Source organism: Elgaria multicarinata, chromosome 7, assembly GCF_023053635.1.
Source record: "Elgaria multicarinata webbii isolate HBS135686 ecotype San Diego chromosome 7, rElgMul1.1.pri, whole genome shotgun sequence".
Classification (NCBI taxonomy): domain Eukaryota; kingdom Metazoa; phylum Chordata; class Lepidosauria; order Squamata; family Anguidae; genus Elgaria; species Elgaria multicarinata.
This window is the reverse complement of record NC_086177.1, coordinates 37,253,385-37,271,812: the sequence shown is the minus strand read 5'-3', so window position 1 is coordinate 37,271,812 and position 18,428 is coordinate 37,253,385. Positions and strand designations below refer to the sequence as shown.

The window sequence follows — 18,428 nt, the reverse complement described above, 5'->3', positions numbered from 1 at the left end:
CTCACACTCTCCTTCAGAAGTACTATTAAGCATGGATATCATGTGCAAAGCATAGAATAAGTTACTGGAGAGGGAAGTGAGGGCCCCAAACAGTGAATTGTACTGTATCCAAAAACAGAACAGTCACACCCCTCTACTACTGACACAAAACACTGGCAAAAAGCTGTCACAAAATGTTTTAATAAAACATTTTAAGTCAAGTTAATGGACCCCAGAATTGTTGTTTTAAATGGATACTGTTGTTTTTATACTGTTTTTATGTTTTTTAAATTTTGTATACTTTTAATGTTTACTATTTTTAATTGTTGTAAACCGCCCAGAGAGCTTCGGCTGTGGGGCGGTATATAAATGTAATAAAATAAATAAATAAATAATTAAATAGGGCAGAGACCTAATTTTTGCAGTACAAATTCTGCTTGACCCCAACAGTGAATGTGACTGCTCCTAAAGCTGAAGTGGAATACAATTTTTAAAGCTTCAAATAAATACTAAGAATCAGAGCAAGCCTATGCCCCTTAGAACACATCCCAGAGGAGTCCAGGTTGAGGAAGTCCACCTCTGCTGACAGAAAAGGGTGACATTCACTTGAGACCCCATTAATGACCATAGATAGCTCCACAGGTATAAATTACTGTAGGTAGGTAGCAGCAGCAGCCCCTGAAACATGGTGTTCTAGGGAAGGGATGAGGTATGGGCTTGGATCTACTGGGCCACTACTCCATTCCTCCATGATGCCCCAGGATCAGGCTACTAGCCTACAACCAGCCTCAGGCTAGAGTAGGTAATTTCCCTCCCATCAGAATTAATCACTGGGCACAGAAAGAACGAGGTAAGACTGCCCCCCTCACTAGCATGTGGTTACAGGGCTTTGGACGGTGCAGAGGATCTGCCACTTCATTATCCCCGCCCTCATTTCAGCATGGTATTCCTTATTTAGGAATACACAAATATGACATAAGGTTAAACCTTCCTTTAAGTATTTTTCAGTCTTTAATATTAAAAACTTTTATATTTTATTAAATTTTTTAGAGGAAAAGACATTATGCTTCACTTAGGTGCACTAAAGGGAATATAGCAATAGCTGAAATTAAATTAATGTTATATGTGTAACATAGGCAATGCCTATTAAACAATATAAGTTCACAGCTCTAGTTATCTTGAAAACCTGACCTCAAATGAAGAACAATGACCAAGCTTCAGTTATACACAAGTTCCTTTCTCAGAGTAATATAATATAAACGGGAACAATGCCATAAGCCCAGAAGTAACTCCAGTTAGTTTAGAATGCAGCTACACATCTCAGAGTATCATATGCAAATAATCAAATTACTTTTCACATTTGATAGGTTTTGAAAATAACAGAGTACCCTTCCAAACAGATGAATAAGCACTTAATAAGAGTCCCTATCTTCTATATCTTTTAACAGGAACATCTTAGCTATGGAAGCTGGGATGTAGTATGGTTGAAACATTTTTCTTCCCCACCCCCCTTTTTTTTTTACTCAACCAGCCCAGAGTTCCACAGAACAGAGGCGTTATGCTATCACCATGGCTACAGTTTATATTGGCTTTTCCCCTAAAACCCACCCCAATTCCTGCCTGCAGTGGCACAAAACACGTAAGAAAGACCGTATGTGTTTTTATTCCTATGCATGTTTAGACAGGGAAAAGTCTTATAATTCTCAGCATGCCCCAGTCAAATTACTAAGGACTGCAGCCTTAAACTGTAGTTCTACACATACTTACTTGGATGTCAGTTTCTTCTAGAAGATATGCACAAGATCAGGCTGCTAAACAAATTAAAGTTCAATTCTATGTATGCTTAGACAGGAAAAAATGCACTGCACTTCCATGCCTGGCTAGGGAATGCTGGAAGTTGTAGGGGTTTTTTCTGTCTAAATACACACAGGATTGCACTTTCAGTTATTCTAGTATGCTCTCTCCAACTCTGCTCCCATAAAGAAGCATGTGTACATCTGTACACAAACATATCTGTAATTTCAACTGAATACATGACTTTAAAAACATAGCACTCATATTAGACACACTGAAGATGAATGCCTGTTTATGGAACAGTGGTTTATGCAATCTTCCAGGAGCTCTACAGTTAACTAGAAGAAAAAGACATCAACATCTCCAGGTATCTATGAATCCAATCTTTCATAGTATGGTACATAAGGAAATAGGATTGTTATGTTTACAGCAGCAACAGTCTATTCGATTACATGAGATTACAAACACCACTTGAAGGACTGGTTATCATACTGGGAAAATCTGTAAGATGTTGAACAAATGCAGATACTGACACTGAACCTGTGCAGTATAATAAGAGTGATAACACTCAAACTAAGGATATCAAAATAGCTTTCATAGATGAATATTTCAGAAATTTTTACAAATGTACAAAATACAGGCACTTCAACAATATTTAACAAAGCCTGCAATATCAACATCCAATATACATAGGTGAACTATTCACATGAAGCGTCTTTTATATAAACATTAGTCCGGTACTATTTTGCTGTTTCGAGGGTTCTTCTTCAGTATAACGCTGAAAAGTAATTCAAAAACACCATACTCAGCATTTATAAGCAATAACATATTATTATGGAATACAAACAAAGCAGAAAATATTGGCCTCACCCACTAAGTTTACAGAAGGAGCCACAGCTACAATAGAAAGAAACCCACCAGGGTTTAACTAAAGAAAAAATAATGAAAATTTATCATTATTTACGGGAATGATATGGTGGTAAGCTTAGATATTTTTTACAGCATGGCTGTGCATCATTTACTGAGATTGTGAATTGTTTATAATGATAATGATAATAATATGTTATTGCTTATAAATGCTGAGTATGGTGTTTTTGAATTACTTTTCAGCGTTATACTGAAGAAGAACCCTTGAAACAGCAAAATAGTACCGGACTACTGTTTATATAAAAGACGCTTCATGTGAATAGTTCACCTATGTATATTGGATGTTGATATTGCAGGCTTTGTTAAATATTGTTGAAGTGCCTGTATTTTGTACATTTGTAAAAATTTCTGAAATATTCATCTATGAAAGCTATTTTGATATCCTTGTGGTTTGAGTGTTATCACTCTTATTATACTGTTGTTGTTGTTTCCAAACCACAGCCTTCTATTTTCCTCATACTGAACCTGTGCAGACAATACGGTAAGCCATGATTAATAATAATAATAATAATAATAATAATAATAATAATAATAATAATAATAGTTTATTTCTTACCTGCCTCTCCGATCGAGGTGGGGAACAACAGCAAGCGTAAAAGGCTGCTAACACTTTTGCAGCAAATGGTTAGTGAGTTTAAACCATGGTTATGTACACCATGGTTAGGAATGGTTCACATGACAGGCTAAGTCATGGTTCACATAACACGCTAAGCCATAACGTTTAGCTCAAAATGCTTAACCATCGTGGCTTAGCACATCATCTGAACAGGGTCATTTTTAATATTATGCATTGCTTAACTCTCCCCCATTAAAATCAATGGGACTTTAAAAGGATATGATTTGGGCTGGTTTGGCCTCTTTGTCCTATTTATTTTAAATTTACTTAATCCTAGGAAGTCCATTAGATGAAATTTACTTAGCTGATATACACCCAGTTTCTGTATGCCACCCATTCAAATATTGAAAGCATTGTAAAGACCTCAATTCATTGCTTTATAGGAGTTGAGTATTTATCCTTCTAATGTCGTAATGTCAGACTTTTAGCTGTCAAAAGGGTGCAGAGAATCCATTCACACTGACCATTTGTTAATTTCCATGAAGTGGGTAAATAATTTAAAAGAGCATGTACAGTACATCACTGAATATTAAAGATGGTTCCAGTTCAAAATTTCTGTTTAATAACGTCCTCCCAAAAAGAAGAAAAAACTGGGCATTGCCAAAGCATGTTTATAATAATAATAAAACTTTATTGAATAAGTCTTCCGACCATTTCAAAAAATCACGTCATGGTTAAAAACATACAGGCAGTAATTAAAATTTACAATTTAAAACAATATACAGTTCCTATGTGATATATTTAAGACTTAACAGTTAATAAAACCCTTTGTGTTGCGAGATTTAACCCCTTCTCTCCTACAGCCACCAGCCACTTTCAACTCCCCCGCCCCCTCACATTATTATTATTATTATTATTATTATTATTATTATTATTATTAGTTACCCGCCTCTCCCTCTGGATCGAGGCAGGGTACAACACAAATAAAAACACCATAAAATACATACAACTAATTCAAACATTTAAAACCAGTGCATCATTAAAAGCTGCTCACCATTAAAAAGGCATCTTAAAATTCAACTGGGTAGGCCTGCCAGAAGAGATCAGTCTTTATGGCTTTCTTAAATTCTGGAAGACTGTTAAATTGACAAATCTCTCCTGGCAAGGCATTCCACAAACTGGGAGCAGCAGAAGAAAAGGTCCTCTGGGTAATAGTTGTCAGCCTTGTTTTTGTTGGCTGGAGTAAATTCTTCCCAGAGGACCTGAGCGTGCGGGGTGGATTGTACGGGAGAAGGCGATCCCGCAGGTAGCCTGGACCCAAACCATGTAGGGCTTTAAAGGTGATAACCAACACTTTATACCTCGCCCGGAAACTAATTGGCAGCCAGTGAAGAGATTTTAAGACTGGTGTAATGTGGTCACCCCTAGGTTGTACCAGTGACCAACCTGGCTGCCATATTTTGAACTAGTTGAAGTTTCCGGACTAGGCACAAAGGTAGCCCTATGTAGAGCGCATTGCAGAAATCAAGCCTCGAAGTTACCAGCACGTGCACTACCGTCTTTAGGTCTTCCGACTCTAGGAAGGGGCGCAGTTGGCGTATCAGCCGAAGCTGATAGTAGGCACTCTTGGCCGTCGCATCTATCTGGGCTGTCATTTGGAGCGACGAATCCAGAAGCACCCCCAAGCTGCGAACACAGTCTTTCAGGGGGAGCGTAACCCCATCAACTGGTTGACACACCTCCAAACCCAGGTTATGACCTTTGACAGCAAGCACCTCCGTCTTGTCTGGATTCAGCTTCAGTTTGTTTTTCCTCATCCAGCCCATTACCGCCTCTAAGCATTCATTCAGAGGAGACACACTATCCTCAGCTGACACTGTTGTTGAAGGCATAGAGAATATATATTTGGATGTCATCAGCATACTGATAGCACCCCGCCCCATTTACATCAGATTGTAAAAAATAAATAGTTTGCAAGGTTTTCAATTCATAGTTTTTCAATTCATTTTTTCAGAGACTTGCACTCTTGCTCAAGACTGCCTCACCCATATTTATCTAAACATACTCATATTCCCCTCTTGTCAATGTCCTCCACTTCCGGGCTTCCCTTGCTAGCCTTTTTTTTAAAAGGCTGCTTCATGTTACACTGAAGTAAGAATACCTACCCCCAAAGCAAATTCTCTCCTGCAGCAGCCAGCCGCTTTCAGCTCCTTCCCCTTGCCAATGTCCTCAACTTTCATTCCTTCCTTGCTAGTGGACACCTTTTCTTAAAATGCTGCTTCACATTACACTGAAGTAAGAATACCCACCCACAAAACACCTTCTCTCCTGCAGCTGCCAGCCAATCATAGTTCCCCCTCCCCTTGTCAATGTCCTCCAGTTTGTTGTATTCAAAATATCAAAGACTCTTGATTGTCTATACTACTCAATGGACCTGGTCAGACAACACGCCAAGCCATAATATTTAGCTCAAAGTGCTTAACCACCATTGTCTGAATTTGGTCAATCTTTGAGCTGACAAAGTTGTTTTTAAGTGTTCCAGTATTTATTGTGATAAAAGGTGGTAAATCTGTTGAATCTTCTGTATCAACTGATAAATTAGAAATACCTAGAAAGCCACAATGAAATTCAGCATGGTTTTAAGAGTTTTTAAAACAACCTTAAGGGTTAATTCACAAGATTTAATAATCCACAAGTTTACTACCCCAACAATAGCTATATCAGTCATCTGTGGGCTAACAGGTAAAATACTACTGTCTAGTAATTCTTCTAAAAAAATTAATTAGCTTCACAAACATCTAGTAAAAATAATAATCAAAGAATCAAAATATAACATTATGAAAATTATTCAAAACTACCTGATACTCTGGTTTTTTTTCAAAATTAACAATAGAAAATTAGATTTTCAGGAGGAAAAAGTCTAACTGCTGTATAGAAATCCTCCATGTCGCCCTATCCTGTTAGTCAAACAGGATTTTTCTGCATTTTCCTTAAAGAACTTGCCTAAACTAAAGTCTCAGCAAGATCAATATACAAATAAATGCTACATGTAAGCATTCCAAGATAATCAAACTCCCGTAATAGAATATGGAATGTTATCCAGTAAGACTTCAACCTCATCAAAATAATGAACTGTGGACAAGTTAGAAGAAGAGTTCTCCCTAGCTATGGAATACATTCCAGCATGAAGACAAACAAGTTATGCAATATGGCTTGGAAGTATAGACACATTATGGGATGTAATGAAAAGGAGAACACAAAACGAAAAGCCAAAATTAAACTACTTAGGCTACAATCCTATACCCACTTTTCTTAGAGTAAGACCAACGGAACTCACTGAGATTTACTTCTGAGTAGGCATATTTAGGATTGCAGTAATAGAGTGTATTTGAAGGATCTTGTTGAGATTTGTACATCACCTGCACAAAACAGCAGGCTTATTTATAACACCAATTCCTTCCAGAGTTTCCTAAATCCTAATCCAGTGTCTATGAAAACCTGGTACAAACCAGACAGGCCAAGCCCTATGAACAAGTGTACTTCTACAAATAATCACATGTCTAATTACTCACTTTTTTCAGATAAATGTCATAAACTACAGGGAAATTAATTTCATTTCCATAAGAATTCTACTGTTCTAAATACTTTGCATCCTTATCTTATTCATCCTCCCAATACCATGTTGATACAGGTCACATATTCCCATTTTACCACTGGCAAGCTCAGGTTGGGAGATAGCAAACCAAGCCTACCCAAAGAATCTAAGGCTGGGCAAAGTTAATTTTTAAGTTCCAAGTCTAAAATTGTCTACATTGCCATGTCAGCTTTCTGATCTTCCAGTACTCTAAAAACAGTGTGAATTTACAGAAGTGTTTATCACATTATTAATCATTTACATGGCACTTTAAAATCTAGATTCACCTCATGACCACACTGAAGCAGATCCTGTATGTTCATGTTTTATTGACAACGGAGTTATGAATTATAACCCTAGCCACCCAACCTGGACATCAGGTCTTCCAAATTCAAGTATAAAAAGCTGTTTCATGTTACAGCCTCAGTTCCACATCACTGTTGATACACTGAAACATCAGACATAATAAATTTTAGTAAATGTTGGGATGCGGGGGATGGGGGATGAACAGATGAAGCTTCATCTCTAACAATGCAGAGATGAATATGGGTATTTTTTTGAACATGAATATAACTAATGTTATTTTAGCAGAAATTGCCAGATTATATGACTTAAAATACATTTGAAATAAAGTTGCACTAAAATCTTACCCATCTCTTCCTTTGCTGACAATTTTAACTTCAAAATAATATATTCCACAAGCAGCAGGTATGGGGTGCGTGGCTCGAACAGAAGCAGCATCCTTTGGAGTTTTTCCATGGCCTGCAAAATACATTCAAATGCAATTCAGTATTTAATATTTAGTGATCATAAATGAAATACCTATCAAATGAAGCATACAGGACACTTAAAAGATTCAGTTATCCTAATGGCATCCAACTAGAAATCAAGATCAAAATCATTTACAAAACACTTCAAAAGATTGGCTAATTTAAAAATGTAATATGCCTTTAGAGTTGTTCAACTACTTATTTTTTAGCTCATGCCTATAATGGTAAACGATATTATTATTATTTGAGAAATGATCAAATTGATTCTTTGTTTACATAGAAAAGACCCTTAAATCTGTGACCTAGTTTGCATGTCATGCTAAGCTTTGCAATCCTGGCCTAAAAAGCCAGGATATGCACGAGGGTATGCATCTACAAGCAACCCCTTTCTTGCTATTTCACTCCTTCCTTCATGTGAGCAGCAAAACAAGGCAGGATTCAACTTTTAAACACAGAGAAGCGGAACTATTGCGAAACAAGCCACAATAAGCCCGCTTTAAACCAGGTTTTGAGGTTGGCTTATGAATCCTGCTTCTTTGGAAACACTTAAACATAGTTCCCAATTCACACAAAGCGGAATGTTTTATTTAAGTGCTGGGTCGTGACTTATTTTGCTGCTTGTGTGAAAGGAGGAGTGAATGGGTGCACCTCACACTACCTGTGCCTATGCTGGTTTTTAAAGTCAGGATTTTTGGTTTCTCATGTACAAACACAGTCAGTGTATCCGGTAGAGGCACAGGTTCATTTTAAAGATTAACTTTAGGACTAACGTGCTTATATCTAGATTCCTGAATATTAACCTAGTTATTATTTAAGATAAATTTAGTATTAACATTTTTTAAATCTGGTTTTCAAAAATAATTGTTTAAAAGTTGAACCTGGCCATCACTCTTGAATGAGATTATTACAAAGACCTACAGCTTTGGTATTTCCAGAACTGAATATAGGTCATTAACTCATCCTAATCTGGGCTGATATTGGGTGAGCAACAAGGAGTATACCTGTAATTACTCTGTCATGATTTGGAGGACTAGCTCTATTCTTTTGTCTTATAGTTCAAACAAACTGCTATCATTAAACAAGTACAGAGATCAATTTTGACTGCTCTACTGGGATACTAAAACCCATTTCTAGAAAGAGCAGTCACATATGGTCAATGCCAGATGTGGTAAGAGGACTACATGCCAAATGCTGACCATTCCAATTTTCAAGTAGTTGTGATTTCCAAGTGTCAGTTCTATAATGGTCTTCCACTAGAAATTAGCTTGCCATTTTTAACTACAGATAAATCCCTGGATTTATGAAATAAAAAAGTTATGAAGGAGCCTTATGGAAGCTAATGTTAAAATGAAACAGGAAAATGAAAATCTAAGGCAAATGTTTAAATGCCACACCAACTAATGCAGCAAATACATTCTATTACAAAACCATACATTCATAAAAGTATATAATAATTAACTAACCCACAACCAGCTCAGTTTATTTTTCACATATTTTAAGAGATAGCCAAGTTCTTTTATTTTTTGGTCAACTGAATATTTTGTGTAAAAGGAAAAGAGTTTGCAGGCAATGAACTAAGACTTAAGAATGTAAGAGCAGCTCTACTAGATCACACCAAAGCCCAATCTAGTCCAGCACTGTTCCCACAGTGGCCCAACCATGTGTCATGGGAAGCCCCAAAACAGGACATGAACACAAAATCACCATCCTGCTTGTGTTCCCCAGCAACTGGTAGTAGTCTCTGATACTGCAGGTAAAATATAGCCAACATGACATTTAAGGCCATTAATTGCCTTATCCTCCATGAATTTGTTTAATCCCCTTTTAAAGCCATTCAAGTTGGTAGCTATCACTACATTTTGTGGAAGTCAATTCCATAGTTAACTCTGCACTGTCTGCCCTGAATCTCCCAACATTCAGCTTCATTTAGTAATCATAGGTTCTAGTATTATGAGAGAGAAAAACCTCCCTATCCTCTCTCTCTAGACTATGCATGATTTTATACACTTCTAGCATGACCCTCTTGCTTGCCTTTTTTCTAAGCTATAAAGCTCCAAATGTCAGAATCTTTCCTTATAGGGGGTGCATGGGGTGTGTGTGATACTACACTCTTAGCATCAACGTAGTACTATCGGTCATACACTAAAATAGCACAACTGGGCCAATGTTTTAAAGTCAGGGTACCAAAGCTTTATATACATATAGGACAAATCCAGGGAAAAGTAATGTCTGAAATGTTTCCCTCTCTTTCAAAACATGAACTGGATTTGGTGGTTTATAAACAATGCATCAGACTCTGACAAACATTTAAAACAATATATTGGGCTGGATCAAAAGGTGCACCACTATAGAATAGGCTTTCAAGCAAGTTCTCATCCGTATTCAGTCAGATTCATTCCAAGTTTTATTTATTATTAATTTATTTAGAATATTTATACCTCCCTGCTCTTCAGCCAGAAAGGCTCCCTGAGTGGCTTACAGATCAATAAAAACAAGCCAGCCCCTGCTTTCAGATTTAAGAATATAAAAAGAAAAAAATAGGGATCGGAAGGAAGATGTCCACCACCAATGCTCTCGTAAATTGCTTCACCATCACCAGCTCCTTTGAAAACCTGTGAGCTGCCTTGATATTTGCTGGTAGAAGGGGCATATAAGAGTTATTATATTAACCACCAAGGTTATTTCAATATTCCAGATGTGAATGGGAATATTCCAACAGATCAACCGGAGCATTGGCAGGAGAGCTTTCCATGTCAGACAAACTCCCTGAATGCAGACAAAACCCACTTGACACAGCAGATTCTGGGGATGGGCCATTTTAACTGTCCCCCCACCTATGAAAGTTATAGTACGCCATGATCTCCCCAGACACTAGGTAAGTTCTGTCCATGATAAGGGAGCCACTAAAGGTTGCCCCAAACATATATTGTCTCTCATACATCCACAGCAGAAAAACCAAATGTGGAGTATGACCCACTGAACATGTTAATATGCTTGTGAGACAGCTCCATCGTGGTCATGAAATCCTGAGCCATTTCTGACAAGACAAGCTTGTTTGTGAATACTGAAATCCCTCAGTATCAAAAATCTGGAGATCTCCAACACAACATTGAGGATCACCTTAGTGAGCTTAGCCAGCAAGTTTTTTTAGGTAGCAGGGTGGGCAGTACATCAACAGAACCCATCACTCCTCTCTGAAATACAGCACCAGGTACAAACACTTGTTAGAGATAAGTCTATCAGACCAGGCACCTGGTAAGATGGAATCTGTGGATCATAGCTACACCACCTACCTGATAGTGGCACTTTTCAAATTCCTAAGTGGGTTAGCTGAATGAAAGCAGGAACTTTCACCTCCCCAAGCCATGTATCAGCAATACACCTAGTTATCGTTCTTATCCAGGATCAATAAAAATAAATCCAGTCCCAATCCCGAAAACCCCTCAAGTATTCCTTCACCTTGAAAGTTTCAACTAATCGAAATCTTTCAAACTCTAGATATCCTAGCATCTGGAGTTGAAATTACATCAAGTTTCCATGACCTGGCAATGACTCGCTTGATCACCATTAAAAAAGAGAGAGAATAAAATTGTAATTTGTACATCTTTTCCTTATTATTATGCTCTGCTGCAATCTTTCACCATTCACACTGGACTTAAGTCTCATTGAAACCAACCGAACTTTATCCCAAGCAATGCAGAGGATTATGGCCACTTACTTCTGCATGATCTTTCTGCCATGACACCTATTACATAAAATTATCTAATTGGCATTAAATATCCAAAATATTTAAACAGTTAATAGTTTAATTCAACAGTTATATTTTATTACTAGTCATGAATTACTAAATTGCTAGTGTTTCTTGCTCACTGTGAAAAAAGGTTTAAAAATTGAATATTTTAATATTTTATTTGAAAAAGCAATTTCTTATCAGCATGCCACTCAACAAAGATTCATTTTTATATATGCCCTTCATCTATCCTAGATAATGCTAATACAAAATATAATCCTATATACACAATTTTTTTTTTTTAAATGACTGCATAATCCCAAGAATGTTTAATCAGAATTAGTAATGGCAAATGAATTTCATGGGGCTTTATTCTCAGGCAGTTCATAGGATTGTAACCTGAAGGTGCATACAAATGTACATACTTTTGGTGGTGAGCCCACGGCGAAAGCACACTCACTACACTTTAGACACATGTATCACCTTCTTTCACAGATCAAACTTACGGGAAACCAGTTCTTACAGTCTGGAGTTGAAGTCAGATTTACACAACAGTGATTGGGCAGTTGCATCAAATCATGAAGCTCATCCCTCCCGGGAGTAAGGCTGTGCACAGTGCTGACTTGCTGGCCCTTGTGTCAATTACAAGTTACTTTACCACCCCCATCATGCACACAGTTCTTGGAGCAGGTTAAATGTTTTTAAACTGTGAAAGAAAAATGTTTCTAAATTGTGAAAGAAAAATAAAGTGCTGAATATTTAAGTAGTCAACCATGTGAGTGCTGGGAAAACAAAAACAGAACAAACAGTTCACACAAAGGATAGGGCTAGACAAGCCACGATCAGCATCCAACTCAGAGCTAGGTTCATGTGTTCTTTGAACCTCTTTGAAAAGCAAAGGGAGGAACAGGGAAAAAACCAGCATCTGCTCCTGCTTCCAGGTATGCAACCTGAGTTAGGTAGCAATGTATAGCAGATTCTTTTTATTTACATATGCAATATAAAAAGCAGATTTTTAAATGAACATTCTATAAATGTAGTTTTTTACATTTGATTTCCAAACAATCCAATGCTAACTATGTTACTAGTTAGCTCATTATGAGTCAGTACAGCTATACATACAAGAACGTCTAGACATGTACTTGCATTACACCCCATTGCCATATTCTATACTGCTAAAGACTATGCTAAAGAGCAATCTGCACAAAGTAATTTATTCAAATAAATATTAGGCAAAACAAAGTAATAAACCTTTACCACTTCCTCCTCTTCCACTATAAAAAAATTGGCTATGGAGATCTCTCACCTGTTCACCAATCTGATGGGGAATCCTATTATAGTTTTTTAACACTTCTGTTAAGTTGATGTGGCTAGCTGCCAAAAACAATACATTAAACATTGAACTTATCTGGAATTTCATTATGTCCAAATAAATAATTGCCTTTTCTTTCATAGATTCTCTCTCATTTTCTAATCTTTTAGTCATTGTGCAGGTTATTTTCTAAATATCTTACCATTTCCTTTTATTCCATGATGTTTGGTACCACTAAGTATTGAACCTTATATACTGTGCAACTGCTACACCATTCGTCACAACAGAAAAGGAAGAAGCATTTCACTATTTTTCTATTTAAGTCCTAATAAATTGTTTTTACTAAAGTATCCTCTATATCACATCCTCTCTTAATACACTTCTTCCTTGGGTTTAGTTCAAGTTATACCTACCTAGTCAAGCCTTCAACATTTTTTTCCTCCACATCCTCGGTTAACTAAAGGCATTTCTGAATAACAGTAATTACCAAGTGCAGCACACTTATCCATGAATAATAAATTACATATCTTTTTCCTTTTCTCCACAGGTGTGGTCATAGCTCACTACAAGTTCTCTGAAACACTACTATTTTTAAGCATTGCTATACAAGGGAAAAGAAAGAAGCCACTAAATGTAGTTTTCATTAAGCCAAACCACTAGTATGCTATATTTACTTGTTAACAAAATATCACACAAAAAGAGAACACAAAGCAAAAACAAAATACAGAAGAGAGACTTGAGACAGCTACAAATTATTCCCAAAGTATAAACCATTATGGGAACATTAATCATCCAAACTCCTAAAACAAATAGAAGTTCAAATTAGCCTAGCCTCCCCTTGGGTTTACACGCTCCCCCTTACCTCTGTTAATCTAAAGTTGTTCAGCATATTCTCCAAACCCTAAACTGTGGTTAATCTTAACTATGGTTAGTGAAAACAAGACAGCTCCATGAACTATATAGTCCAAAGTGGACTTGTTTCTACTAATCAGTTAAGATTAACCAGAGTTTCTCTCAGTTCAGACAACACAGCAAGCTGCAATTAACCAAAAACAGAAGCAAAGGCTTCAGAACTGCTTCTTGTGGTCTCACCAGAGGGGGAGCGCATAAGCACTCATTCTAAGAAGTATCTGAACAACTCAATTCCTTATGTAGAACATTTCCAAATACCACAGTGCCTTTAATTTTGAATTTTTTTTTAAAAAAAGATGGTTCCTTGTTAACTAAAATGTAATGCCTTGTACCTAAGGATCTGAAATATTATTTCAGTCTTGGTCCCTGGGACTACAGTGCTGAAGCTTTTTCCACCCGTTGAAGAGAATGTCACCAGCTTTTGAAAGTCTGCATCAAAAGTAATGTTCAAATTCAATATTGAGTATTTATTTTGTGTACATACTAGGACCTAGGATAGAATATTTTACAAAACAAACCAACTAGAATATGTTTTGCTACCATCTGTCTACATTTTGAGCAAAGAGCTTATGTTGACCAAGAACTGACTTGAATTTCACCATTTTATCGTTTCGCAAAGGCGAACCAGACTGGGCTCCCCCCCCCCACTTCCCCCACCATACTCATCTGACAATCTTACCAAAGCCTGCCTTTCATAACCAGCACAGAAGAGAACTTGAGTCTAGAACAATAGATGTGTGTTTTTCCAGGTTTTCATTAATTTGTATACTTAGTTTTAATGGCATAATTCTAAAATGGGCACTTACCAGCTACCTCCTCTATTATTTTCCTTTACCTAACTATCTTATTTTGTGTTATTTCTAGTATTAAAAAAAGCAGGGGGGAAATGTCAACTGCCCCAAGAAATCTCAGTTCAGTAGAAAATCCAGTTCCTTTTGTATGTTAATTAATTTCCCCCACCATTGGTTCCTGATATTGCTATCAGTAGGTATTGGTGGTGAATATTAATTTAACGTATAAATGGAAGCGAATCTGAAGAATTCAAATTGTCATGAACTATATTTAGGGTTACTCATGTTATATACATAATGAATTCCTAGACATAAACAATGGCTCTCTAACCTTTCTCACTTTTCAATGCTTAATAGTTTTACATTTGTTCTTCCAACTTCTGATGACCTTTGCTCTTTTGCTAAACAAACACACATTTCTTGCCCTAACTGGTTATTTTTAATTGGACACGTCACACTGACTGACTTGCTTTCTCCTCCCCTGACCCCAAGCTGTTATTCAACAAGAGAACTGATCAGCTGAAGTAGTCTGCCAGTGTATATACCCTCCTCCCTCAAACCAGAAAGCAAATAATCATCCAAGTATTCCTACATCTTTGAGAGGGGTGGAGAGAGGCAAAGAGGGAGGGATAAAGTCAGATTGTCTGCACTTGGTTTCCTAAATTCTTCAGAAGACCCAATGAGAGTTATTTCCTGTTGTTCTATTTTTCTACATTTCCCCCCTCCCCCATGCGTTTTTTCCCCTCAAGATGTTGCTGTTCCCCACTGAGGAAGTGATATACCTGGGGAAGAGGGCAATAGTCTCAGAGATTAATGACCCAGACTGCTCACTTTCACACGCACACCATCCTAAGTATAAAAGGATGTGGTTTAAGACTAAAATGTTATCCTAGGCCTAGTTCCCAAAAGAATAGGCCAGGCTGCTTATAACCCGATTCGAGTGAGTGAAGGGAGCTGTAGAAGGTGGAGATACGAAGGGGTGGGAGAAGAGGAGGAAAACAGAAGAAGTCAAGGAAGGGGTTGTGACTCTGCAAGGGGAAGGGGGAAGCAGGTGCCATTCAATGTATTTGGGAGTGGATGCGTTGGAGAGCTGATGGCAGCGGCGTCAGTAATGTCTGCCTAGAGTGGGGGAAACAAATCATTGGGGAGGGGAGGGTAGAAGAGCAAGTACGATTCAACCCGTCACGAGAGGAGAGGATTTACTGGTCCAACTACTGTTTAGGGTAAGCGGGGGTGGGCGGACGGGGGAATGCTAGGTTTGGGTCTACCTAACTAAAGGAAACAATCCAGCCTGTTCACTGTTCCGGATTTTTGTTGACCGATCTGCCTAGCTCGGCTGAGTTTGCCTGCAAGTGTCTCTGTTGGAGGGGGAGGGGGGTGGCGGCCTCGGCCTTGTCTGCCGTCCCCTCCTCTCACCTTTGTAGTGGACGCGCAGGTTGTTCTGCGAGAGGCCGATGTAGCTAAATTTGTCCTTCGGGCTCCAGGAGCGGGGCAGCGGCGTTTCCTGCTCGTCCACGGCCGGGTAGAGCCGCTTCAGGCGCCGCTTGAGCTCCTTTTCTTGCTCGTTGAGGGCCGGATCGCCGCCGTGAGGGAACGGGGCCGGGGCGCTACTGCCGCTCCCGGCAGACATGGGCCCAGCTGAGGCTGCGACGGCTGTTGTTGTCGTCGTCGTCGCGGCTGCTGCTGCTGCTACTACGGCGGGCGGGGGCGGCGGCGGCGGCGGCGGGGCCGAAGTGGCCGGGGGTGGCGGCGGCGGGGGTGGCGGGTGAAGTAGAAGCGCGGCCGGGGCGGGTGATGAAGTCGGGTTGCCCGGCGCTTGCGGAGGAGCCGTCGCCGGCAGTTGTTGTTGCTGTTGCCCGGACATGCCGGCCTCGTCCGCTGTCGAAGTGAGCGGAGAGAAGGTCTGAAGAGGGTGTTTATACCGACAGCCCTGAACCGGAGTGACAGTCCGAGCGGCGGGGAGGGTGGGGGACACACACTGGAGGAGGAGGAAGAGGCTCGGCTTAGGGACCCGACTGAGCTCGCGCGAGTATGAGAAAGGGGTTGAAAACGTCGGAGGTGATGACGAGTCGGCGCGTGCGCGTGCCTGACTGTCTATGCGCGCGTGCGTGTCTCGAGCTCGGGAAGGTGCGTGCGCGCGGCGGCGGCGGCGAGGTGTTGGGCGCGCTAGGCGCTGTCGCTGATGGCGCGCTGAGCGGTTGTTGTGCTGCTGCAGCGGCCACCGCAGAACGTCCTCGTCGATCAGCTGAGCTACGTGGCGGCGCCAGGAGCCGAGCAGGGGGCGGCGCTCGGGTCTCGGTCGCCTTGCGCGCCAGGGTGGGCCGGGCGGAAGGCATCGGGGAGGAAGTGGGCTGGCCGGGTGGCTGCTGCGCGACCGCGGAGTCTGCACCGGGCGGTGGCCAGCGGGGGATTCGGGCTTCTTCCGTTCCTCAGTTGTCCGAGGTGGAAAGGAGCCGTCTTTGGACTGTAACCAGTGTTAGACCTACTTCGAGTAGACCCATAGAAATGAATGGGGCTTAAGTGACACTAACATTGGATGCAACCCCCTGTGCGCAATGAAAAACTGACACCTCCCGTTCTTGCCCATTAAAAGTTGTCATCCGGGGAAAGGGGGTGGGATTCAGTGACGTAATCAGAAAAATATTGGGGGTACAGGAGGGACAACGTGGATTGCGGGGTGAGAGCGAGCCTTTGCCCCACATGTGAAGATTTCTGAAAAAGAAGTATATGTTTCATATTAACAATTCCATTCTAAATGTATTTTCACTGAAATAAATCCCGTTGGTTTTTTAAAAAATGAAGTTAAACGTTTATGTATAGGGTTGCACCCTTATTTTAATTTCCAGTTTATGATTCAGTTATAATTTCCATAGGGATCCATTAAGCAACGGGATTGGGGATGGGCTTTCAAATGGTAATTTTTGAGTAAAAAATTTGCTGATCGGTATCACTGCAAAATGTGAATTGGTTCACTTTCTTGACACTGAGGCTGAGCATAAAAGCAAGGGGTGGAGTGGGGGGCACCCAGCATCTTTTTATATAGATTTGTTTTTTTCTCAGAGACAAACACAGGAATAACATAAAAGAAAACAAGAAATAAGTATTTTGGGAGCAAATCTCAAAAACATCTTGATATCCACTAATCTATTCCAATAGTTTACAAATTCCATTTTATGTAAAAGGAGTTACTCTCACATGCTCTTAAAATATATTATTTAATATATATGTTTAAAATATATATTTGACCAGATCTACAGTATTCCAAATCTTCCATATCATTTTGAGTTTTGGTGCTGTTTTCCATTGGGCGGTAGTTTTCATTTGTGCCATTAAGATATTTATGACTTATTCAAGATCATTTGGCTGGACCACTTGATACACATATATTGCTCTTGGTATGGGTTTTATGCATGTTTATTCAGAAGTCTCACTGTCAGCCCAGTTCTTTGCATCTTTATCAAAAATAAGCCCCATTAAGTTCAATGAGGCTGCTCCCAATTAAGTATTGTAGAAGGACTGTTTGTGACCTTAATACCAATGTCTGTAGCTTCATAGGAAGTCTTGTCAACTCATTGATTAGGTTCAATTTCTTAATCCAAGTTTATTTATTTACTTAATTATTCACATATCTGCTTTAGTCCCTAACACTGGGTCTGTGTGCTTTCTTTGGTTTTTTAAACACGTAGTAGCAAACCTATTGGATTAGTTTATTTTTAAAATGTTATAAATGTGCTTAGTGTTGGAATTTAGCAGTAATTTTTAAGATTGTATGAGGCCTGGCAGAAGTGTATGTAAACCTTGTGTCATGAACCAGCTATTTCACATTTATACTATGTGTAATGTTCTTTACCTGTAAATGATGGAATAAGAATTACATTGCACATTTACTGAAGGTAAATGACATGGGGGATATCAGAATTTTCTGACATTTTTGTTCAACTATTAGGACTTACTGAGGAAATGTTGTTTTATCAAATTTCTAGCATTGACCATAACATAAAGATCTTTCATAATCCATGGTAT

At 39.2% G+C, this 18,428-nt stretch overlaps 1 protein-coding gene across 2 annotated transcripts in view; it reads right to left on the bottom strand.

The window, feature by feature from the left end:
- RANBP9 (RAN binding protein 9) overlaps nt 1-16,418 on the bottom strand; it is a 33,536-nt gene extending 17,118 nt beyond the window's left edge. The window contains exons 1-2 of one of the 2 annotated variants that reach the window (XM_063130415.1): nt 15,822-16,418; nt 7,541-7,652 (exon numbers count right to left, since the gene is read on the bottom strand). In XM_063130415.1, coding sequence (XP_062986485.1) covers nt 7,541-7,652; nt 15,822-16,269 — 560 coding nt within the window. In that variant the 5' untranslated portion in view covers nt 16,270-16,418. The remainder of the gene's footprint in view (nt 1-7,540; nt 7,653-15,821) is intronic. The other variant, XM_063130416.1, reaches the window with a different exon arrangement.
- Between the last annotated feature and the right edge of the window lie 2,010 nt (nt 16,419-18,428).